This window comes from Ovis canadensis, chromosome 18, assembly GCF_042477335.2.
Source record: "Ovis canadensis isolate MfBH-ARS-UI-01 breed Bighorn chromosome 18, ARS-UI_OviCan_v2, whole genome shotgun sequence".
NCBI classification, from domain to species: Eukaryota; Metazoa; Chordata; class Mammalia; order Artiodactyla; family Bovidae; genus Ovis; species Ovis canadensis.
The window spans coordinates 46741388-46766601 of NC_091262.1; the positions used below are offsets into that span (position 1 = coordinate 46741388).

Consider the following 25214-nt stretch of genomic DNA (forward strand, 5'->3'; position numbering starts at 1 on the left):
GAGGGTCTTGGAAAGTTCTTAGGAGTGGAGCCCTCGGGAGGCTCCAGGGCTGCCTGCCCAGAGCAGCAGCTGCACAGCTATTACCCATCACTGCCCACCATCACTACCTGCCCAGCCTTTAATTTAGAGAAAGGTTAGTTGCCCAGTTAGAGTGGGTTTTATTGAGGGACACAAAGGATGGATTGGGAGTCAGGGAGCCTAGCCTGATGACAATGGAAGAACATGAAGGGAGAGGATCTGTTCTAATGCAGCCAGCTCACTGGAAGGAAGACTACCGAATTTACTCATTACCACTACAAGGGAAATAACAGAATGCCAAGACCAGTGGGTTGCTTTTACCTGTACCATCTCCATCTCACCAGGTGTAAGGCAACATTTGGTGAAGAAACAAGAGGAGGTGACACTGGAGATGACAATAATAGCAAATGCTTCTACTGTATGTCAGACACTTCGTGCATTACATATCTTAATCCATTTAATCCAACAATTCAATGATGTGGGGAGCCCAGTTCTTTACTTTTCAAATAAGGGAACTGAGGCAGAGATGGGTCAAACTACCTCAGATTGCATAGCCAATAGGTGGTGGAGCTAGAATGCTTCCTTTAAGAGTCAGAATTGCCATATGACCCAGCAATCCCACTGCTGGGCATACACACTGAGGAAACCAGAACTGAAAGAGACACATGTACCCCAATGTTCATCGCAGCACTGTTTATAATAGCCAGGACATGGAAGCAACCTAGATGCTCATCAGCAGATGAATGGATAAGAAAGCTGTGGTACATATACACGATGGAATATTACCCAGTCATTAAAAAGAATACATTTGAATCAGTTCTAATGAGGTGGATGAAACTGGAGCCTATTACACAAAGTGAAGTAAGCCAGAAAGAAAAACACCAATACAGTATACTAACACATATATATGGAATTTAGAAAGATGGTAACGATAACCCTGTATTCGAGACAGCAAAAGAGACACAGATGTATAAACAATCTTTTGGACTCTGTGGGAGAGGGAGAGGGTGGGATCATTTGGGAGAATGGCATTGAAACGTATATTATTATATGTGTAATGAATCACTAGTCCAGGTTCGATGTATGATACAGGGTGCTCGGGGCTGGTGCACTGGGATGACCCAGAGGGATGGGATGGGGAGGGAGGTGGGAGGGGGGTTCAGGATGGGGAACACATGTACACCCACGGCAGATTCATGTCAATATATGGTAAAACCAATACAATATTGTAAAGTAATTAGCCTCCAAATAATAATTTTAAAAAGAGTTATGCAAGGACTTCCCTGGAGAGCCAGTGGTTAAGACTCTGTGCTTCCTATGCAGGGGATGCCGGTTCAATCCCTGGTCAGGAACAAAGATGTCCCACGGCACAGGGCATGTCCAAACAAAAAAAAAAGTGCAAACATTGTCACAGCCAGCCCTTGGGAAACATCAGGGTTTAGAGAGAGTTCCTGAACCTCAGTTTCCAAGCCAGCAGAGAAGAGCAGCTCTAGACAACATGGTTGGTCCCCAACAGGGTATAAAGGTTTGAATTGAACAAGGAACAGGCATTGAGTTGCCAAGGTTCGACTAACATTCATTGAGGTCCTCTCTATGCTAGGCTACCATTTCTTTTCCTAACAGCCCTTACAGGTAGGTGGTGGTATTTAGACATTTTCAGTTTGGCAAACAAATTTGGGAGGAGAACTTGTCCAAAGCTGGGGCTCGGGTCTAGGCTCATGCACCTCTAAAGGCCGTTTTCTTTTCAGTGCCATTCCTTTAAGAAAGGAAGAAGAAAGAATCCCACTCCTTAGCTCTGGTGGCTGAGCAGAATCTCTTGCCCATTTGAGGAGTGTCCTCAGGGCTCTTAGAATTAGGGATCTTACGGGGGAGGATTTGGTGGTTCCAAAAGGCAGAAACCGCCTGCAGCCCTCCAGCTCTCACTAGACCCCACTAGACCCCACAGGGCAAGGCAGACTGGTGGTCCCTTTGGAGTAGCTGAATCCTGCCCTTATCACTCAAGCAGATACAACTTCAAAGTTCTTGTGAAGGAAACTTGGTTTAGAAAGTTAGGAGTAAAATTCAAGATTCTTTAGAAAAGCTATTTCTTCTCTCTTTGGGGAGAAAGTGAGGAAAGAAATAACTTACCAGAACCTGTAACCAGAAACTTTGGGCTTAAAAAACAAACCAAAAAAAAAAAAAAACAAACCCTGCAAAACAAGTGATTCAGAAGACCTCCAGGTCTGTGCCCAACTAGCTATGTAATGATTATTTTACTTGGCCTCTGTGTACCTCCATTTTCCTTGTCACAAATATGGTTATATAGAGTGGGGGGGGGGGGGGAAGAATGGGAAATTATTATTTAATGGGTCCAGAGTTTCTGATTGGGACAATGAAAAAAAAATGGAAATAGATAGTGATAATGGTTGTACAACATTGCAAATATAATGCCACTGAATTGTACACTTAAAAATGGCTAAAATGACAAATTTTGTTTTATACACACACACACACACACCTGGGGGAGGAAATGGCAACCCACTCCAGTATTCCTGCCTGGGAAATCCCGTGGACAGAGGAGCCTGGCAGGCTATAGACCATAGGGTCATAAAGAGTTGGACACGACTTAGTGACTAAACCACCACCATATACATACCACAGTTTATAAGAATGAAAAGGGAGATGGGTAATACTAGTACTGACATTAAAAATTATAGAGAGGAATAAATGGCATAATTCCTGTAAAGCCCTTACAGAAGTTCCTGGCATGTGAGCTGAGCTCCCATCCTCTTTCCCCAGGTCACAGAAGTGCAGGGGGATAAACATATTACACAAAAAAGCCTAATGGATTAAGAATTGTGCCCCTGGAGAAGGAAATGGCAACGCACTCCAGTATTCTTTCTTGGAGAATTCCATGGACCGAGGAGCCTGGTGGGCTACAGTCCGTGAAGTGGCAAGAGTCAGACGACTTAGCAACTAAGCAACAACAAGTTTATGACTTGCCAGGCAACAAATTGATGCACCCAAATGAGCAACATCCCCAAACACACTCAACAACTACAATATAAATTTTCTTATCTGTGACCTCTAGTTTGACAGAATGGCTCCAGATTAAACTTGTAAAAAGTTTAATTTTTCATGTTCTCTCTGCTGCCTTTGATTAGTCCTTTACTCTCTTTCCACTTGCTTGCCTATTTTTCGTGGAGCTTTGAAACATGTCTTTCTTTACACAATGACTTGGAGAAATTTCCAATATAGTTCTTTCTTTTCGGAAAGAATAACATCTCACTGGTACATCAGGTCATTTTATCATCATATGGCTCTATTATTTTCCTGACTCTTTCCAACTGACTGCTACTCACCCTGTGGCAACAGAGCCACAATCCAGACCTCTGGAAACTGACCAAGAATTTGGAATCAAGCATGCTAAGGAGGAAACTGAAACCTACAGAAAATAGAATGGGCATTCTGTCTCTGATCTCTTAACCATAGAGAAGTAAAGAAGATTCTGTGGTAATTCAGTTCAGCTCAGTCGCTCAGTCATGTCCGACTCTTTGTGACCCCATGAACCAAAGCATGCCAGGCTTCCCTGTCCATCACCAACTCCCAGAGCTTACTCAAACTCATGTCCATCGAGTCAGTGATGCCATTCAACCATCTCATCCTCTGTCATCCCCTTCTCCTCCTGCCCTCAATCTTTCCCAGCATCAGGGTCTTTTCAAATGAGTCAGCTCTTCGCATCAGGTGGCCAAAGTATTAGAGTTTCAGCTTCAACATCAGTCCTTCCAATGAACACCCAGGACTGATCTCCTTTAGAATGGACTGGTTGGATCTCCTTGCAGTCCAACGGACTCTCAAAGAGTCTTCTCCAACTCCACAGTTCAAAAGCATCAATTCTTCAGCACTCACTGGAAAAATCATAGCCTTGACTAGACAGACCTTTGTTGATAAAGTAATGTCTCTGTGGTAATATATAAGGCAAAATTGATATTAAGACTAGGGAGGTGGGAGAGGGGTTCAGGATGGGGGATATATGTATAGCTGTGGCTGATTCATGTTGATGTATCACAAAAACCATCATAATATTGTAAAGTAATTATCCTCCAATTTAAATAATTTAAAAAAATTTATTACACAGGAGCCAGGAGGGCAAATTGGTACAAGCTCTCAGGAGAGCGGTTTTACATGTATCAAGAAACTTATAAACATATATTATACACCCTCTGACCTAGAACTGCCCCTTCTAAGAATTCAGCATAAATAAATTATGGATATTTGCAAAAAATTAATTACAGGGATCTTCATCATCATGTATGTGTGTGTTTAAGTTGCGCAGTCATGTCCAACTCTGCAACCCCATAGACTGTAGCCCGCCAGGGTCCTCTGTCCTTGGAATTCTCCAGGCAAGAATACTGGAGTGGGGTGCCATTCCCTTCTCCAGGGGAATTCTCCAGGATCGTCCCAACCCGGGGTTCAAAACTGGGTCTCCTGCATTGCAGGCAGATTCTTTACTGTCTGAGCCACCAGGGAAGCCCCCAAAATAGAACAATAGGGAAGAACTGAAAATATGTCCAAATGGGACCTATTAAATTACCGGATATCTTTATGATGAAGCACAACTATTAAAAATTATTGTAACAAGATATTTAAGGACTCAAAAAGCTAACAAATAAAATGTAAAATAGTACTAATACTGTCCCATTTTTTTGAAGACATATCAGCATAGACAAAATAATGGAAAAAATATTGTCTCTGGGTAGTAGTAGTGTTGGGATTTTAGTCTTTTTCTTTGTGCTTTTCAGTATTTTCCAACTTTACTATGAAGATTGTGCATTATGCTAAGATAAATTACAGTTTTGTGTGATCTCAGTCTGACGTTTATACCTGCAGCAAGTTTTGGGGAAAGAAACAGCTTTAAAAAGCAGTGTTCTTAATCAAAGAGTGACTGAAAGGGTCTCATTAAAGAGAAAAGGAGTGACGCCAACCTCTCTTAGAAAGAGGCTTGGACAAAGAGCCCAGTGAACTGAAAATAATTTCTTCCCCAAATTCAGTGAATCAAGGAAAGGTCAGCTTGGGGATTCCCTCCTGGCAGTGGTTAGGACTCAGCACTTTCACTGCTGGGGCCTGGGTTTGATCCCTACTCTACATGCTAGGTAAGATACTAAAATTTCTCATCACAAAGGGAAAAGAAAGAAACTTAAAAAAAGGAATGGTCAGCTTTCCTCAGCCTCTGGGAGCCTGCCTGGTGTGCCATCACAACTTAGGCCAGCTTCCTAGAGGGGTTAAGTACTAATATGTAGATAACTGAAACAAAAGTTTTATAAAAATGTGTCATTATTAATTTTTTAAAATGCTGGTCCCAACCTACTAAGTTAATTTAACAATCCACTGATGAGTCAAAACCTTTGTTAAAGTTTGAAAATGTGCCCTTAATAACACTTCAACCTTTTTCAAATTACTATGGTATTTTAACTTGGAATATTTAAGAAATTGTTGTTCCCAGCTGTTGGGTCAGAACATAAGCTCCATCTTTTATTGACCATTTAATCACAAACAAGCTTCCTCCCACCTCAGAGCCTTGTTTGCTCATCTGTGAAATGAAGATAATGTGATGATATCAGAAAGCCCGCTAATGAGCTTCTGTGCCCAGATGGACTCCTGGGCAGGCTTCACTGTCAAGGGATGTCCAAGAGACTCTGGCTGGATCTGAAGAATCAAAACAATAGGACCGGGACTTCCCTGGCAGCCCAGTGGTTAAGACTTCTGAGCTTCCAAAACGGGCCGTGGGTTCGCTCCCTGGTTGGGAAATTAAGATCCCACATGCCCTGTGGCGTAGCCAAAAAAAAAAAAAAAATTACAGGACCAAGCTTACCTGGGAACGTTGTGGATAAAAGCAGCTCCCAGGCTGCCATTCCGCCTGAGGCCTGTGAGCTATGTCAAGGTAAAAATGTCTCTGACCAAAGTAGTCAAGAGCAACTGAGGGTTTGGGAGCTGTACAAGCCAGAGGAGTAGCAACAAAAGGGAAGAAGAGAGCTCAGGCCTCATTCTGTAAGTACTTAGGTCAGAGCTTTTGGTATTGCCCAGTTCTGTGCCTACTTAGTCACATGCACCTCTAGGCTGAGCAATTTTTTTTTTTTTAATCAAAGGATAATTGCTTCACATTATTGTGTTGGTTTGGTCTGGCCAATTTCTGTATCAGTTATCTATCGCTTCAACAATGGTGTATAACAAACCCAACCCAAAACTCAGAGTTAAAACAGTAAGCATTGATTTAGCTCATGAATTTGCAGGTCACCTGGCACTTCAGATCTTTGCTGGGCTCACTTAGATTCTGTGATTGAATGTGTATTGGATTAATGACTCTGCTGACTTTTGACTATGCTGTCTCTTAAGTCTGGGGGTAGGCTGGCTGGCTGTCAGCTGGTCTTGGCTGTGAAAACTGGCAGCTTGGCTGAGATGCCTTTGTCTCATCCCCCAGCAGCAGCAGTTAACTTGCATGGTATTTTAATATTAGTCTCAAGTTGCCTGTGGCTAGTGTGATTGCTCAAGAGTGTGGCTCAGGCATCATGGAAAATTACCTGTGTCATTCACCATGAGCCCCAGGATGAGGCCTTGCATACAGTAGATGCTTAATAACTGCTTCACATTTAGCCTCTTTGCAGTGACCAGCTGGGCTGGATCAAAGTGAGGCAAAGGAGGGACTTGTCTAGTGATCTAGTGAGCTCCCAATGCAGGGAGCAGAGGTTTGATCCCTGGTCGGGAAACTAAGATCCTTCATGCCTCACAACTCAGCCTTAAATGTGGGCTTCCCATGTGGCTCAGTGGTAAAGAAACCACCTGCCAAGCAAAAGACACAGGTTCGATCCCTAGACTGGGAAAATCCCCTTGAGAGAAAAATGGCAACCCACTCCAGTATTCTTGCCTGGAAAATCCCATGGACAGAAGAGCCTGGCAGGCTATGGTCCATAGGATAGCAAAGAGTTGGACACAACTTAGCAACTAAACAACAGGGAACTGTATCCTGCATACTGCAACTAAGATCTGGTGCAGCCATATAAATATATATTTTTTAAAGGGGAGAAGGCACCCAGGGCACTTGCTAGACCCCAAAAATGAGCACCTGCTTAAATTTTGCACCCTTCATTTGTCTCTCCTTAGCTCCTGCCCTGGTGATAGGCGTGGTGCTCTCAAAGCTTGTGAGAAATTAGTACAGAGAAGTCACGGTCCCTATCCGAAGAAGACAGAGGCTACAGTAAGCTGGCTGTTTACATTTCTGGACTTACTAGCAGCTGAGGGTTTGGGAGCTGAGCAACCTAGAGGAGAATCTAACAGGCCTCACTCTGGGTCTCCCAGGGTCTGGTCATTCTGAACCGTTACCACACCATTTACCATAGCCACTTCCCACTGGTATTAGGGTGTAGTAAAGAATTTAACTTTGGGGACTTCCATGGTGGTTCGGCGGCTAACACTCTGTGTTCCCAATGCCAGGGCCCTGGGTTCAATCCCCAGTCAGGAAACTAAATCCCATGAACCACAACTAAGAGTTCTCATACTGCAACAAAAAACAAAAATCAATCCACATGTCACAACGAATAAAGATCCACCACAGCTAAAATTAAAAAAAAAGTGAAATCGCTCAGTCGTGTCCAACTCTCTGTGACCCCATGGACTGTAGCCTACCAATCTCCTCAGTCTATGGAATTTTCCAGGCAAGAATACTGGAGTGGGTTGCCATTTCCTTCTCCAGGGGATCTTCCCAACTCAGGGATCAAACCCAGGTCTCCCGCACTACAGGCAGACGCTTTACTGTCTGAGCCACCGGGGAAATCAAATAAACAAACAAATATTAAAACAGAAAAAAAGAATACAACTTTGCCCCAAAAGGTCATCACCCTTTCTTCTGGGAGGTAATCCGTAAACCTTTGGACTGTCATGTCTGATAGGAATGTCTTTGTTTGCCTGGTGCCCTTGGCACGGTCAGATAACAGCAGTGTGAGTTAGGGTGGGGCTCTGAGCCACACCCACACCATGATCAAGGGTGGGAGTTTTGGAGTAATAGCTGGAGTCTTGAAGGGGTTGAAAACTGCCCCGAGGTGGACAGTTAACCATTTATTTTTTAATTTATTTTTAATAATTGCTTTACAATGTTGTGTGGATTTCTGCCATACTTCAACATGGATCAGCCATGGGTATACATATGTCCTTTCTCTCTTGAACCTCCCTCCCACCTCCCACCCCTTCCCATCCCTCTAGGTCATCAGAGAGCACCGGTTTGAGCCCCCTGCGTCATATAGCAAATTCCAACTAGCTACCTATTTTAAAGAGTTAACCATTTCTATGTAATGGAGCCTCAATAAAGACTCTGGCCTGGTGATCTTCTCTAGGTGGCAGCATTCTGTGCATATTGTCATCCATGGAAGCTAGCAGAAAAATACTGTCCTGACCCCATAGGGAGAGGGCAATGGAAAATCTTAGATCTGGGCTTCTTCCCTTGGGCTACTTTATTTTTTTTTTTTTTATGGCTGTGCTGGATTCTCCCTGCTGCTTGCAGGCTTTCTCTAGTTGTGTCGAGAAGGGGCTACTCTCTAGTTGTGGTTTCTCTTGTTTCAGAGCACCGGTTCAAGCGCCTGCTGGCTTCAGAAGCTGCAGCTCGTAGGCTTCAGTAGTTGTGGTGCGTGGGCTTAGCTGTCTGAGGCACGTGGTATCTCCCCAGAGCCCGGACCAAATCCACGTCCCCTGCATCGGCAGGCAGACTCACCCACTGTACCAACAAGGAAGTCCCCTCCCGCCTGTTTTAAGTTAGGTCTTTTTGGTTGAGCTGTAGTTCTTTTTTATATTCTGGATACTAGCCATTTGTCAGATATTTGATTTACAAAATTTTCTCTGTAGGTTGTCTATTCACTCTTGACAATGTCCTTGTTTATTTTTGCTTTCTGGGTTTGTTTGTTTGTTTGTTTGTTTTTTTGGCCACGCCATGTGGCTTTAGGGAATCTTAGTTCCCCAACCAGGATTGAACCTGGGCCCCTGGGAGTGGAAGAACAGAGTCCTAATCACTGGACTGCCAGGGAATTCCCCATAGTGTCCTTTGATGTACAGAAGTTTTTACTTTTGATGGAATCCAATTTATCTACCTTTTTCTTCTGTTGCCTGTGCTTTCGGTGTCATAACCAAGAAACCACTGGCAAATTCAATGTCATAAAGATTTTCCCTTGTGGTTTCTTCTACAAGTCTTACAGTTTCAGTTGTTTCAGTTCTGGTCCTTTTTTTTTTTTTGTCAGTTCTAGTTATTTAAGTTTTAAAAATATTTTTATTTATTTTGGCTGTGCTGGGTCTTCCTTGCTGCTCACGCTTTTCTTTAGCTGTGGCAAGCAAGGGCTACTATCTAGTTTCCGTGCACAGACTTCGCATTGTGGCTTCTCTTGTTGGAGCACAGGCTCTGGAGCCTGCAGGCTTCAGTAATTGCGGCTCCCAGGTTCCATAGCACAGGCTCAATAGTTGTAGCCACAGGCTCAGTTGCTCCATGGCACGTGGGATCTTCCCAGATCAGGGATCGAACCCATGTTTCATGTATTGACAGGCGGATTCTTTACCACTGAGCCACTATCGAAACCCCAGTCACTTATTTATAAACATATGCACCTTGGATTTGCTTGCTGCTGGCTCCAAGTTCCATACACTTATGGCTTAGAGCAGTTCTCAACATGAGCAGGGATCAGAATCACTTGGAGAGCTTGTGAAAACAGATGCTTCCCATTCCTTTTGAGTTTCTGATTTAAGAGGTCTGGAGTGGGCCTGAGAATTTGCTTTTTTTTTTTTTTTTGGTCATGTCTCAAGGCTTATGGGATCCTGGGCGGCAAAAGATCAGCGTTCTAACAGACTTCTCAGGTGGTCCAGTGGTTGGGAATCTGCTTGCCAGTTTGATCCCCAGTCCGGGAAGATGCTGAAGTTCCAATACTTGGGCCACCTGATGGGAAGAGCAGACTCTTTAGAAAAGACCCTGATGCTGGGAAAGACTGAAGGCAGGAGGATAAGGGGACGAAAGAGTGACAGTCAAGTGCTCGCTTCGGCAGCACATATACTAAAATTGGAACGATACAGAGAAGATTAGCATGGCCCCTGCGCCAGGATGCCACGCAAATCTGTGAAGCGTTCCATTATTTTTATAAAGGAGAACAATTCAGTTAAAAAAAAAAGTGACAGTCGGACACGACTGAGTGACTAAACTGGGAAGATTCCACATGCCTCAGGGCAACTAAGCCGGTGCACTGCAGCTACTGAGGCTGCATGCCCTGGAGCGCAAGTTCTGCAACGAGAAGCCAAAGCAATGAGAGCAGCCCCTGCTTGCCACAACTTGCCGCCACTCACAGTGATGAAGACCCAGCACAACCAATAAATAATCAACAAAAATGAATCAAAATAGAAAAAACAAAACTCAAGAGTCCTAACCACTGGTTGTTCGGTTGCTCAGTCATGCCTGACTCTTTGCGACCCCATGGACTGCAGCTCACCAGTCCCTGTCCATCACCAACTCCCGGAGCTTGCTCAGACTCATGTCCATCGAGTTGGTGATGCCATCCAACCATCTCATCCTCTGCTGTCCCCTTCTCCCGCCTTCAATTTTTCCCAACATCAGGGTCTTTTCCAAAGAGTCAGTTCTGCGGATCAGGTGGCCAAAGTATGGGAGTTTCCGCTTCAGCATCAGTCTTTCCAATGAATATTCAGGACTGATTTCCTTTAGGATGAAATGGTTGGAACTCCTTGCTGTCCAAGGGACTCTCAAGAGTCTTCTCCAACACCACAGTTCAAAAGCATCAATTTTTCAGCGCTTGGCTTTCTTTATAGTCGAAATCTCACATCCATACATGACTACTGGAAAAACCATAGCTTTAGATGGACCTTTGCAAAGTAATGTCTCTGCTTTTCAATATACTATCCAGGTTGGTCATAGCTTTTCTTCCAAGGAGCAAGCATCTTTTAATTTCATGGCTGCATTCACCATCTGCAGTGATTTTTCAGCCCCAAAATATAAAGTCTCTCACTGTTTCCATTGTTTCCCCATCTATTTGCCATGAAGTGATGGGACCAGATGCCATGATCTTAGTTTTCTGAACGTTGAGCTTTAAGCCAACTTTTTCATTCTCCTCTTTCACTTCAACAAGAGGCTCTTTAGTTCCTCTTCTCTTTCTGCCATAAGGGTAGTGTCATCTGGGTATCTGAGGTTATTGACATTTCGCCCAGCAATCTTGATTCCAGTTTGTGCTTCATCCAGCCTGGCATTTCGAGTGATGTACTCTGAATGTAAGTTAAATAAGCAGGGTGACAATATATAGCCTTGACATACTCCTTTCCTGATTTGGAACCAGTCTGTTGTTCCATGTCCAGTTCTAACTGTTGCTTCCTGACCTGCATACAGACTTCTCAGGAGGCAGATAAAGTGGTCTGGTATTCCCATCTCTTGAAGAATTTTCCAATTTGTTGTGATCCACACAGTCAAAGGCTTTGGCATAGTTAATAAAGCAGAAGTAGATGTTTTTCTGGAACTCTCTTGCTTTTTCAATGATTCAACAGATGTTAGAAATTTGATCTCTGGTTTCTCTTTCTAAATCAAGCTTGAACATCTGGAAGTTCACAGTTCACGTACTGTTGAAGCCTGTCTTGGAGAATTTTGAGCGTTACTTTGCTAGCATGTGAGATGACTGCAACTGTGTGGTAGATTGAGCATTCTGTGGAATTGCCTTTCTTTGGGATTGGAATGAAAACTGACCTTTTCCAGTCATGTGGCCACTGCGGAATTTTCCAAATTTGCTGGCATATTGAGTGCAGCACTTTCACAGCATCATCTTTCAGGATTTGAAATAGCTCAACTGGAATTCCATCTCCTCCACTAGCTTTGTTTGTAGTGATGCTTCCTAAGGCCCACTTGACTTCACATTCCAGGATGTCTGGATCTAGGTGAGTGATCACACCGTCGTGGTTATCTGGGTCATGAAGATCTTTTTTGTATAGTTGTTCTGTGTATGCTTGCCACCTCTTCTTAATATTTCTGCTTCTGTTAGGTCCACACCATTTCTGTCCTTTACTGATAGAGTGCCTGAAGAACCATGGACGGAGGTTTGTGACATTGTACAGGAGGCAGTGATCAAGACTATCCCCAAGGAAAAGAAATACAAAAAGGCAAAATGGTTGTCTGAGGAGGCCTTACAAATACCTGAAAAAAGAAGTTAAAGGCAAAGGAGAAAAGGAAAGATATACCCATTTGAATGCAGAATTCCAAAGAATAGCAAGGAGAGATATGAAAGCCTTCCTCAGTGACCAATGCAAAGAAACAGAGGAAAACAATGGAATGAGAAAGACTAGAGATCTCAAGAAAGTTAGAGATACCAAGGGAACATATCATGCAAAGATGGGCACAATTAAAGTACTAGGCTTTTCTAAAAAGTAAATTGGTTTAAAGACATTAAATACAGGTGTATGTGACCAACCTTGTGGAGTGCAAGAGTCTACAGTTATGGTATCATTGTTGCAGGTAGAGCATAGTTCCCCTTATGGTAAACTGGCCCCAGATGAGCCCCTGGGCTGAAAGCAATTTAGTTTGTTTTTTTCAGTGACATGGGAAGTTATTTATCTGGTGTGAATGATGGACTGGAGCTGTTCTCTTGGACCTCAGTGCATGAATTTGTCCATGTCAGTCTATTTTCCTCCAATGTATAGGGCTTTTATTTTCTGTGACCTCCGTGGTGGTGGGTAGAGAATTGTGGTTCCAAGACACAAAATACTTAATATCCTGGTGTCAAATTCAGTCTCATAAATCAGCTTTTATCTGCCAATGCACCAAATAACCTAGTGCACAGCCTAATCATTGCAACTTAAAGCTCACCTATATAAATTCTAGATTTTTTTTTAATTGGTCTTCCAGGACCCCTCTGCCCTTCCATCAATCTGACCTCCAAAAGGATGGAATCGTGTATATAATATGCAACAAATCCACACCTTGGCATTCCTTGGACTCAAAATGTGCCAACACTGTTTCTGTAGTATAGAAATATTCAACTTCCCTGTAAGACAACCATGCCGCAAACTTACTATTTGGCTCAAAAGCTGTGTGACTTCCACTCTCGCTTCAGTCTCCTTGCATTACTGTAAGCTTAAATAAGATAGGGCGTGTGAAACACGGTATCCGCCTCAAAGTAAGCCATTCAATAAATGGCTATTCACATTTCTATTTTGCATCTCTGCAGTCCTAGTTTACAAAGGCTGCTGTCTAGTTTGACTAACTTCCTAAACCTCAGCTGCTTCCCTCTACCCTTAGCACCAATTCAATCATTCCTTCACCAGTACCTTGCCGTTTGCCGGAGGCAGAAATCAAACCAGGTCCCTACCATTGCCAAGCTCACAGCCGACTAACGGGCTGTAATCAAGGTTTCCAGTGTTCTAAGGAGGAAATTGGGAGGGGACGACTGAGACTTAGGGATCCGCGGGGCGGCTGGGGAGGAGGCAGTCATTCAGGGCAACTTGCATTGCCTGTATAAACACGGGCAGGGGAGTGGGAGCGGACTGCAGCTGGATCCTTAAGGACTGTGCGGATCTGGGGGAGGCGACAGGACGCAGGCGCTGGAGGAACTTGAATGCCCGGCCACGAGATCGGAGTTCCTGCTGTTAGCCAAAGTAACCTGGAGCAGCTTGTGCCAAGGAGTGAGGCCTCGGCCCAGCCAAGTCACCTTGCAGGCGGGTCACAACACAAAAGCAAAAGGCGGACCCCAAATCCAAGCGGACTGGAAAATACCCGGCCGTTAAGGACGGAAGTAACCGCAAACCTGTGACCGAACCGCAGAGTAACTCCCAGCGTTCTCAACGGCGGGAGGAGCCGGAAACAACCAGCGCGAGGTGGGTGGGCCCGGCGGCGGCCAAGGGGGCGGTGCCGGCTCTCTCACGGCAGCTGATTGGTCGGCCCGGCGGTGGTGGAGGCTGCGCGTGGAATCGTCACCTCGGCCTGGTGAGTCCTGAGTTCGAGCCTGGGCCTCGTCGGCTCCGCAATTGTCCCTAGGCTCCCGGCCGTGACTCCCTCGGGCCGGCTCCACGCTCCTGGCCTCCCGAGGCATGATCTGGGTGGGGGTGCCGAGCGAGGCCGGGGCCTCTCCTTGGGCGGGCTTCCACTCTCGAGTTCCCGGCTGTCTAGCCAGGACCCCTCGGGGATACTTTTGTGGGGGAGGGACGAGTCATGCACTCGGTCCATAGAGAAAAACAGTGCGGGGATGTGGCGGGGAGGACTGTCGAGTGGAGCAGGTAGAGGCCCCCGAACTGAAGCCCAATGGGAGACGCCGAGGAAGCCCAAATCCTGGGCTGGAGGATTCGACGCGGCGGTCCCCGGAGGGGGAGGGAAAGGAGGAAGGAGCCGTGGCGGGGAACACGCGGGGTCTGGAGCTCGGAGGAGAGGCCTTAGCTGGTCGGAAATTGAGTTAGAGGATGAATGCAGGTGGAGGATGAGACCGCCAAGTCAAAACCCTTGAGTTATCTCCATCCGAAGAATGGGTTGATAGAGCAGGAGCTAGCCAAGGACAGCCATAAAAGCGTGGTCCTGGGGAGCGGGGCCGGGGTGGGGGGCGCGGAGGGGAGCCGCCCCGCCCCAGTATACAACGCATCAGTTTTAAGGATTTTATAGTTTTTGGCAGAGCATGAGCCCACACCACGATAAGGCATGATGAGGCCTAATAAATGTATTTTTGGTTTGGTCATTACTTCGGTAAACCGAAGACATAATGAATATGTTAAAGTTTTTATTATGAAAGTGTTCAGACTTACACAGAAGTATAGAAAAATACAGAAAATAGCATACAATTTAGAATCCTAAGTACCACCTAACCTCAACCATGAATGGCCACCCCCAGTTGCATAACATATACGTGTCAGTACGCCTCAAATTCATACTGATAAACTTGTTTTGCTTTTTTTTTCCATTCATGTTTAGTGGGTATAAAGGTTCCATTTTGCAAGAGTGGAGAGTTCTGGAAATTGCTTGCACAACAGTGAATGTAATTAACACAACTGGATTGTACACTTAATGATTAAGTGGTAAACTTTATGTCATGTGTTTTTAACCACACACACACAAAATGTCCTTTCAAATTAGAAAGAAAAAAAAACTAGGGAATTCTCTGGCTGTCCAGTAGTTAGGACTTGGTGCTTTCACAGTGGGGTTCCATTCCTGGTTGAGGAACTAAGATCCCACAAACCCTGGGGCAGGCATTTAAAAAAAAAAAACCTAGTGCTATAAATTAAGAAATAAAATCTGAGTTCAAGTGTGCAATGGAAAATAACTCATTGCCAAGTAGAGACCCATAGAGTTGTATTTTTAACTATGGAGGCTCTGAAATGAACCTGTTGGTCTGGATGCTGGACCTGGCCTGGGATGGAGTTAAGCACTAGTGGTACCCTATGGTTTGTACTAGAACTTGAAGGGTTGGGCCAGCCCAGCTGTGAGTCCAACTTCTCCCAAATATTCCTGTTTTTCTTACAGTCTGAGGCACACTTTTTTTCCCCTGGCTGTAGCAGCTTGTGGGATCTTAGTTCCCAGACCAAGGATTGAGCCCTGGGCAGGGAAAGCAGAGTCCTAACCTTTGGACTACCAGGGAATTCCCTGAGGCACACATTTAATCCTTGGGTAAGCACCTGTGCAGGGCTTCTTGGGTGGCTCAATAATAAAGAATACACCTGCTAAGCAGGAGATTCAGGTTCTATCCCTGGGTGGGGAAGATCCCCTGGAGCAGGAAGTGGCAACCCACTCCAGTGTTCTTGCCTGGGAAATCCCATGGACAGAGGAGCCTGGTGGGCTACATACAGTCCATAGGGTTTCAAAGAGTCAGATTTGACTGAGAGACTAAACAGCAACAAGCTTCAGTACTGCCCCGTGCTTTCATTCAGGGAAGGGTGAGTGAAGTGTGAAGTCATCTCTTTCCACTCCCATTCTTTAGAGTTGCCCTTGGTAGTCTGTCTGTAGTGTGACATCTACCCTCTGTCTCCCGAATGTGCCACAGGTTAGTCCTTTACACTCTTAGGGCAGCTGGTGTTAACTGGGAGGTGGCCTTCCATATTCTAGTTCTTTTCCAAGTGAGTCCTGCATATGTGACCTTGAAACTTTGCTTCTGCCTGCGCCAAACAAACATGCAGAGCAAACTGCAGACCAAGAAAGTAACTGCCAGGTTTGGGTTTTTGGCTCCTTGTCTTCCTCTCAAGGCTTCAGAACCAGCACTTCTCCTGGAGCTCGATTTTCTTGATGTGAGTTGGCATTTATTAGAAAACTAAACAGCCCATCAAACTTGCATCTGAAATTACTTTTTAAAAAATTGTCTTAAAAAGACAATTACATTAGTTATCAAAAAACAGATTTTTAGAACTGTTCAGGAAAAAACTAGATATTTGATCACATCACTGAATGTCAATGATAGTAAGAAGGAATTAGTGACAAGGTCCCTGATGAATGATGACAAAGAGCAAAAATTAGATTCAGTCACCAGGTAGATTTGCTTAGTGATTGATGTTGAAGTTTATACACTCAGAACTATCAAAATGATCATTATTAAAATATCTGAGGAAAAAAGTTTTTGCTCATATGTAGCTCACCCTTTAATTTCCTTTTTTTCCCGATGGAAATAATTGTGATTTTGGATTAAGTGAGGTTTCTTAGGAATGTAGCCATCATGTTACGTCATAACTGCCTGTACCCAGGAGGGGATACAAAATGAATGAACCGTTTTCTTATGTTTTCCTTTGTAGGGAAGATGGAAGAACTGAGTCAAGCCCTGGCTGGTAGCTTTTCTGTGTCTCAAGATCTGAACAGCACAGCCGCCCCACACCCCCGCCTGTCCCAGTACAAGTCCAAGTACAGTTCCTTGGAGCAGAGTGAGCGGCGTCGCCAGTTACTGGAACTGCAGAAATTGTAAGAGAGGTTTTAACTCCTTAGCTTCTCTCTGTAGGCTGGCAGCTGTGAACCACAGAGGAGGCTCCCGGCTTGTCTCTACAGAACCCCCTTCAAAGTGGACCCTCTGTAGATTGTTCTTGCTCACAAGGTCGGGAGGGATAAATCCCGGCAGAGGTAGACATCCTTGACATCCAGAGCTTGGGAAAAGACGAGGAAGTAGGGAGAGACTGAAGTTTGAAAGCAAAAGCTCAACTATCTGGTTAACTTTTTCTTTTCTTTTTTTCCTGGCAGCAGTACTGAGCTTTGCAGTTTAAGGGCTTATGAAAGTCACGCCCAGACTTCGATTCCCCACATTCCCTGTGTGGCTTCTCCTGCACTCTGACTTCTGGCTTTGGTGTGGGCTTCCTGTCTTCCTTCAGCCCAGATGTTTCTGTGGAGCCCTTGGGAGTTCCAGACAAATAATTCCACAGGGAATCTGAGGAAATGTCTTCCATACACTTCAGCCTCAGTGCCAAGCTGAATAAACAGGGAAAGAGAGTTTATAGGATAGCGAGTGTTTGAGACTGGGCCGCGCTAAAGGCGAGGCCTGTCCTTTTATTCTCAGTGCAACACAGGCCTCTTCTAGGTAAGGAATTAAGAATTAGGAGACACTGTCGACAGCTGCAGTTTCGATGCAGTCTCCCATTTTGCCCACTGCTTCATTGCTAGATGTGTGTAGCAGAGATGGTTCCCTGTGGCTTCTGGGTTGCTTGCAGATTACATTCTCAGATTGCTCCTTCTCCATAACCTCCACAGTTAATTAATTGTGATTAGTTTGGAATAGATAATACATTCATATGGTTCAAAATTCACAATACATAAAAGAGTACATGGTGAAAAATCTGTCTTTTAGACATCAAGTTCCTTTCTCTCTCTCACTTTTTTTTTGGTCACACTGAGCAGCTTGCAGGGTCTTAGTTCCCCGACCTGGGATCGAACCCAGGCCCACAGTGGTGAACACGCCAAGTCCTAACCACTGGACTGCCAGGGAATTCCCCACATCTTATAGTATACTTGTTACAGCTGATGAATAAATGTTGATACATTATTATTAGATTTCCTTAGCTCTTCTAAGTGGTCTTTTTTGAAAGTTAGGAGAGATGCATTGCTGATTCTCAGAAAGCCGCAGAAGCTGTCCCTGTCTCAGACTTCTCACTGCATCCCAGCGTTTCCTCCTTGCAGTCCCTAAGAGCCTTCAGACTGAAGTCTGCCAGGCAGAGAAGTGTCAGCTCTCACCTACATGGAGATGGGCGTCTAGGGTGGAGTGGGAGGGAGTGGGATCAGCCACTAGCAAAATTTGAAAATTCCTTTATATACTGTACTTTGCTTGTTCCTAGGAAACTCTGAAGAAAGCCGAGTGTGCTTAAACTGGGTTTCCTATTTAAGGTCTGTGAGGAGGTGGTCACTAGTTAAGGCTTACAAAGGAAATTCTATCATCTCTTACTCCCACCACAATTTCCAAATTTCTCCTGAATTTAAAGACTTTGAATTACATCTGTCACATTGTAGGGTGTCTTCCTGTAAGACATAAAGACCTGGCCTTATGCCTCCCCCACCTCCAGAAAGCGGCTGGATTACGTGAACCATGCCAGAAGACTGGCTGAAGATGACTGGACGGGGATGCAGAGTGAAGAAGAAGAAGAAAAGAAAGATGATGAGGAAATGGACATTGACACTGGCAAGGAGTTACCAAAGCGCTATGCTAATCAAGTAAGTGGTCCAGAGAAGATTAGGTGTAGCTGGTCCTGCTCCATTTACTGTGCAGTCAGAGCTCTTTACTTACCATGAATAGAGAGGAACAAGATAGGAAGAATAGGAACTGCATTGAGAGTGCTGATGTATAGAACGTTTCTGAGATGGAGAGATGGCTTACAGCTCTGTGTGCTGAGGGGTGTTGCTGATGGAATCTGAATAGTGGGTTTCAGAATCATCACCCCATGCTGTTAGCAAAGGCTTCTGGCCTGCTGCCAAAACCCCCCTGAGCTATTGATAAGCTAGTTGATTCCATTCTTGTCTTTCTTTACTAGTCATTATGCAGATGTTTTGGATTAGACCTGCCCAGCCCAGCACTGTGCCCCACCCCACCTCCCAGGTATCTTTCTCAAGTGATGGACTAATATGCCAGTCTTGAATCTTTACATTCAGGTGGTTGGAGGTTGGAAGTACAGCTGCCCTTGAACACTGGGAACTGCCCAGCACCCCCAGGCTAGCCAGCTGAGGTTGAGACCACTATAACAGACACTATAGCAAACTTCACTTAGTGCCCTGCTGATTCCAGAGGAGAAACCATTGTGGCTTGTGGTGCCAGAGGGGAGGCAGGCATGGAGACTGTCCAGTGCTCTAGGCAACCCAGGTATTGCAGAGGTAGGGCATGTATCTGAGTGGGGCCAGGGGTCTACCCTGCTATTGCATACTTCTCTCTGTAACCCAAGTGTCTTGTCACCTCAGCATCCTCTCCTACTTTCAGAATACGGTTCCTGGGTGCACACACTCCCATTCTCTTCCTCTGCCTCAAATTTAGCACAGACGACATCTTCTGTGACAAAGTACAGTTGAGTTCTGTGGAGCAAGCCTTGTGCATGTGGAATCTTAGTTCCCTGACCAGGGATCAAACCTGTGCAGTGGAAGCATGACTCTTAACCACTGGGCCACTGGGCAAGTCCCCAGCAAACGTTGTTGAAGGCCCTGTTCTTTGTTAAGCTAGGCTATGCTCAGAAAGTAGACATGGGCTGGAAATAGCCCGTGCACTTCTAGAGTAAGTGTAGAGTATGTTTTTTTTCAGTGAGAAAGTAATATTAACTTCCAGCAGGGAAGGAAGCAGGGTTTCAAAATCAGGAAAAGGTTAATGAAAGAGAAGACAGCTTTGAATCGTGGGTAGGACAGGCAGAGGTACAGAGCATTTCAGGGTGTTTCAGGCAGCACAATAAGGCTGAACAAGAGCCCAGAGGTGGGAGAGGAATATATGATGTGTTCAGGAGGGGTTTACAGAGGGTGTGTGCGGATGGAGCAACATAGGGTTGGGGGAGGTATATAGCAGAAATATGTACAGGGATTTAGACTCCGGCCTAGACTGTGAGGAAGCACTGAGAATTTCTGAGCTAGGGGCAGAGGTGGGACTTCATGGGATGACTCTCACATCAGTGTGTAGAACGGCCTGGAAGAGAGAGATTGTGGTACGAAGCTAGGTTTGCTAAAAGAGCTGATGGTGAGTTTACTAAGGGCAGTAAAAGTGTGTCTGGCTTTTTTCATTTAGCAAAAGGATTCATTTATGTTGTAGCATGTGTCCGAACTTCATTCCTTTTCAAGTAATATTCTGTTGTATAGATATACCACGTTTGTTTTTCCATCCATCAGTTGATGGCCGTTTGAATTGTTCCACTTTGGGGCTGTTATGAATATTGCTGCTATGAATATTTGTTTACCATGTTTTTGTGAGGACATACATTTTCATTTCTCTTGGATATATACCTGGGAGGGAGTCACTAGGCCGTATGATAACTCTGTGTTTAGCCTTTTGAGGAACTGCCGGACTATTTTCCAAAGTGACTGTACCATTTTACATTCCCACCAATGATGTGTGAGAGTTCGTTTTTCCGCGTATTTGCCAACACTTGTTATGGTCCAGCGTTGTGAGTATAGCCATCCTAGTGGGTGTGAAGTGCTATTGCATAGTTTTGATTTGCATTTCTCTAGTGACTAATGATATTGAGCTTCTTTGCATGTGTTTATTAGCCAGTATCTTTGGAGAAATGTCTGTTCAAATTCTTTGCCCATATAAAAGTGGAGTTATTTGTCTTCTGTTATTGAGTTGTAAGAGGTCTTTATAAGTTCTGTGTGAGATACATGATTTGCAGATATTTTCCTTTATGTGGGTTGTCTTCACTTTCTTAATGCTATTTTTGGCCACACAGAAGTTTCACAGCTTGATGTAATCTTATTTTATCTTTTGTTTCATCATTTGTGCTTTTGATGTTATATTACTACTATTGTTTAAGGGATTGTTGATTATGCCTTGGGTTTAAGGTTGAATAACACAGAGGGAGGTGATGTTATTATTAGCTGGGCACAGAATGCAGAAGAGGGAGGGTGGGCCTTTCAGGGATGGGAAGTACTTGGGGTACAGAAGGGAGTGAATTCTGTTTTGGATATGCTGAGTTTAAGGTACAGAGAGGACCAGCAGAGAAAGAGATACCAAGTGGACAGCTGGAAATACAAAACTGGAGCAAAGGAAAGAATTCTGGAGATGAAAAAGAAGAGAATTAGGCGGCATCTTCTTTGGAATGACAAGTAAAGCTACAGAAGTAGATGAGATTCACCCCAACAGGGGATAGCATCTAAGAGGAAAGAAAAGGGGGACCTAAAACAGCCCTCTGAAGATTATTTACATGTTTGGGAGAGTGTGTGGAGGACTGTTTGGAGGAAAAATAGAAAAGTGGTGTGTCACGGGGCCAAGGAAGCGTGTGTCGAGAAGAATGTGACTGGAGCATCACACCAGGAGCGCAGGAAGGAGGGGGAGATGCGGGAATAGAGATGCTCGGCTGCAGCGAGGTCAGGCCGGGGTGTGAGGTAGGAAACCTGGACTGAGGGTGTCAGAGTGGGTGGGAAGGCAGTAGCAGGAAATATGAAGTGTTCATAGTTAGAGAAAGTGGAAGAGCTTAATAGAAATGTAGAGTGTAAAGTTTCATTTTTGCCTTGGATTTGAGGATTAGGGGTTGTGTATTTTGTGGCCCACAGGGAAGGAGAGATGGGAGAGACATAAATTTAGTGGGAGGGATTACCTGATAGGCCAAAGTCTTGGTATTGATGGGAGGGACCAGTGATGAATGGAAGAGTGCGACCCCATAGACAGCAGCCCACCAGCTCCCCCGTCCCTGGGATTCTCCAGGCAAGAACACTGGAGTGGGTTGCCATTTCCTTCTCCAGTGCATGAAAGTGAAAAGTGAAAGTGAAGTCGCTCAGTTGTGTCCGACCCTTAGCAGCTCCATGGACTGCAGCCCACCAGGCTCCTCCGTCCATGGGATTTTCCAGGCAAGAGTACTGGAGTGGGGTGCCATTGCCTTCTCCTCACGGAAAAGCAGATCTTCTCAAATTCCTTTTACCACAGCCTTTTTTTTTTTTCTTTGAGGTAGATTTCCTAACATCTTTTGGTGTAGTATTTGGGTCAGTAGTTTGGGACTTGATCTAGTTTAGAGCATCTCAAGGTAAACGATTTTATTCATCTCTGAGGTATAATCCCTAGAACATAATGGTGTGATAAAGGTAGTTGGGGGGACAAAGTAAGGAAAGAAAGAGGGTCGCATCCTCCAGTATAGTAGGTGAGGTAGTGAGAATGTATATGGATGCAGATAATGAAGGTGAGAAGTTGAAGTTCAAGGTGAACAGGAGATGAGCTGATTACTAAGAGCTAGTGAGGTGGAGGTTCCACTGTCACCGTTTTCTGTTCTCATTCTTTTGCATGTATTTTCATTATAATATATACATGAAGTGAAAGTGTTAGTCACTCACTCATGTCCGACTCTTTGCAGCCCCATGGACTGTAGCCCTTCAGGCTCCTCTGTCAGTGGAATTCTCCAGGCAAGAATACTGGAGCAGGTTGCCATTTCCTGTTCCAGGGGATCTTTCTGACCTAGCAATTGAACCTGGGTCTCCTGCCTTGCAGCAGATTCTTTACCATCTGAGCCACCAGGGAAGCCATATATATATATATTTCTTTTCTTTTGAATATTTATTTGCTGCATGGAGTTCTTAGTTGTGGCAGGCAGGATCTTTAGTTGCATCTTGTGGGATCTTCCCTAACCAGGGTTTGAACCTGGACCTCCTGCATTGGGAAGGAGAAGTCTTAGTCACTGAACCACCAGGGAAGTCCCAGGACATAAATTCTTTGTCACTGTAAACACAGGAGCAGCACACTCCTGTTGACTGTTTTTGTTTGTTTAATTTGTGGAAAATTGCTTTACAATGTCGTGTTAGTTTCTGCCATACAGCAACTCGAATCGTCATAATTATACATATACCTCTCTCCCCTCCCTCGTGAGCCTCCCTCCCACCCCCGTTCCGTGCCTTGGGATCATCACAGCGCCAGGTGGGGCTCCCTGTGTTAAATGTCCAGGGCGGCTTCCCACTGCTGTCTCTGTTACACACGATAGCGTGTGTGTCAGTGCTGTCTCTCAGTTCATCCCGTTTTCACCTGTCGCTGTTCTCGCCCCAAGTCCGTTCTCTAGTCGGATCATCAGCCTCGTTCACTTTCAACACCATTTTTTGTGTTCCCAGTTAATGCTCTCAGAGTGGTTAATTGACGTCCCTTCAGATTTGGGGCAGGAATGGATTGTGGTCGTGTGCCCTGTTGGAAAAAGAGCCCTTATCGTGGCTTCCCAGGTGAGTAGCCGCTCCCACGCCCGTGGCAGTGGGCCTGGCCTGCAGCTTTAGGGGTTCTCTGCACGCTCTGTGTTCCTATCTGTCAGGCAGCTGTGCCCGCCCAGGGATTGAAACGCTTTCCTGTGGGAGGGATTTGGTGAGAACCATCCTTGGCCTGATGGCACCCATGCAGAGTGTGGAAGCAAAAAGGGGAGGAGACCTTGATGCCTGATGTAACTGTCTTTCCCCACAGGGTTCTACCAGTGCGTACACCAAGAGTGGCTACTGTGTCAACACGTTTCCTTCCCTTCTGCCAGGAGGCAACAGGCGAAACTCAACAACAGAGAAAGGTGCCTACATAAAGTTGTCTGTTTATTAAGTTTTATAATCAGTAAGAGACAGTGCTTGGTTACTTGCTTAGTTGTTTTAAAGACCCACTTTGAAAGGACACCTTTGAAACTGCACAAGGATACTGTTCTGCCCACTGGGCTCTCCTTCAGGGTCAGGCCTCCAAAGTTGCAGAATAGTTGGCACTTGTGAGGCCGGCTGAATTAAACCCCTGAATTAAAGCCAGTGCACCTTCGCCATGGACTTCCGTCACAAGGTGACAGGTGCGATTTTCTGGGGAAAGGTCCCTCAGAAGACCCAAGTGTAACATATAGTAAGCTGTTGCTGGGGCTTCCTGCCAAATTCCCTTTTCTCCTTTATCTTTGTCCTCACCTTAGCTTCTCCCCAGCACCTGGGCCCAGCTGAGGAGACTAAAGGTTAAATAACTTGCCCGCGGTCATTCAGCGAGGAGTTGGCAGAGCTGGGCCTACACAATTCTCTTGTCTCTACCGGCTCAGGCTCCCTTGGTGCTTCCTGCTGTCCTCTGTCCTGAGCCCAGATCCCTCCGTTGTTTTTTTTTCACTCTGGCCTGAAATGGGCCCTCCCCTGTCCCCTGCCCTGTTATTTTAGTCCTCGGATCCCACCAGACTGTTCATATCCTGTCTGTTCGTGAAGCATTTCCTGATGTCCAGTCCCCTTTTTCTGGAACTCTCATTTCTCTTAGTTTGTGCTACACAGTGCAGCTCTTGGTTTTCTCTTTGATCACCTTATCTCCTCAACTGGATTGTAACTTCCCTAAAGGCAGGGATGACTTACAGTTAATACTCCCCACAGAAAGCAGTGCCTATGATAGGAACTCAAAAGTAATTGTCAACTAAAATGGAAAGTTACTTGCCTTCAAACTTGAGCTTCTCTTAAACCTTATCTAAAGATTGAGAGATCCCATGTGGCATGGCCTTGACCCCTCCTATGCTGACACACCTCAGGCCACCTTTGGGCTATACCAGGCAGCCAGAAAAGGCTGTGAAGAACTTTGTCCCTTAGTGCTGGGGCTTCCTGTGATCACTGAGGGTTGTTGGATGTAGTTCCCAAGCCCCGAAGATGGGGCTCCCTAGATTATGGTGGAGGGAGCCCTGATGGGAACCGTGCACGGACTTTCTGCCTGCAGACTACACCATCCTGGACTGCATTTACAGTGAGGTGAACCAGACCTACTATGTTCTGGACGTGATGTGCTGGCGGGGACACCCGTTTTATGACTGCCAGGTAAGGACTGATGCTCTCCTCATGTCTTCTCCTGCTTTCTCCTCTCTTCCCAGGAAAGTGGCTCAGCACATGGGTTTGGTCCGTGACCAGCTTCTTGGTGTTTACAGGATGTGGTATATCAAGAACATCACCTAATGTTCCTTGCATCTTTGAGTGTGTTTAAATTAGCTTCATTTCTAAAAAGAGGTAGGAGGAACTAAGGGAGCATAGCTATTCTCGAGGGGAGGAAGGAGAAACAGAGTGGAGGGATAGGCTGGGACTTGGTGGACGCTGTAGCCTCCCCTCTCTCCAGAGTGTGGGAGGCTTGCTGCAGGGA

General features: G+C 45.3%; 1 protein-coding gene and 1 non-coding gene across 6 annotated transcripts in view; both read left to right on the forward strand.

Annotated features, from left to right (window-relative positions):
* The window catches only part of SNUPN (snurportin 1), a 43721-nt gene that overhangs the window by 12431 nt on the left and 6076 nt on the right, over window positions 1-25214 (forward strand). The window contains exons 1-7 of one of the 5 annotated variants that reach the window (XM_070289369.1): window positions 13985-14092; window positions 16228-16269; window positions 16768-16930; window positions 18514-18661; window positions 23222-23326; window positions 23559-23655; window positions 24801-24898. In XM_070289369.1, the coding sequence (XP_070145470.1) occupies window positions 16773-16930; window positions 18514-18661; window positions 23222-23326; window positions 23559-23655; window positions 24801-24898 (606 nt within the window). In that variant the 5' untranslated portion in view covers window positions 13985-14092; window positions 16228-16269; window positions 16768-16772. Of the gene's footprint in view, window positions 1-12967; window positions 14093-16227; window positions 16270-16767; window positions 16931-18460; window positions 18662-23221; window positions 23327-23558; window positions 23656-24800; window positions 24899-25214 lie in introns of those variants that run through there. The other 4 variants (XM_069559623.1, XM_069559625.1, XM_070289370.1 and 1 more) reach the window with 4 other exon arrangements.
* Window positions 10052-10158, forward strand: LOC138424051 (U6 spliceosomal RNA). The gene has a single exon (XR_011250621.1). It is a non-coding gene; the product is annotated as a U6 spliceosomal RNA (small nuclear RNA).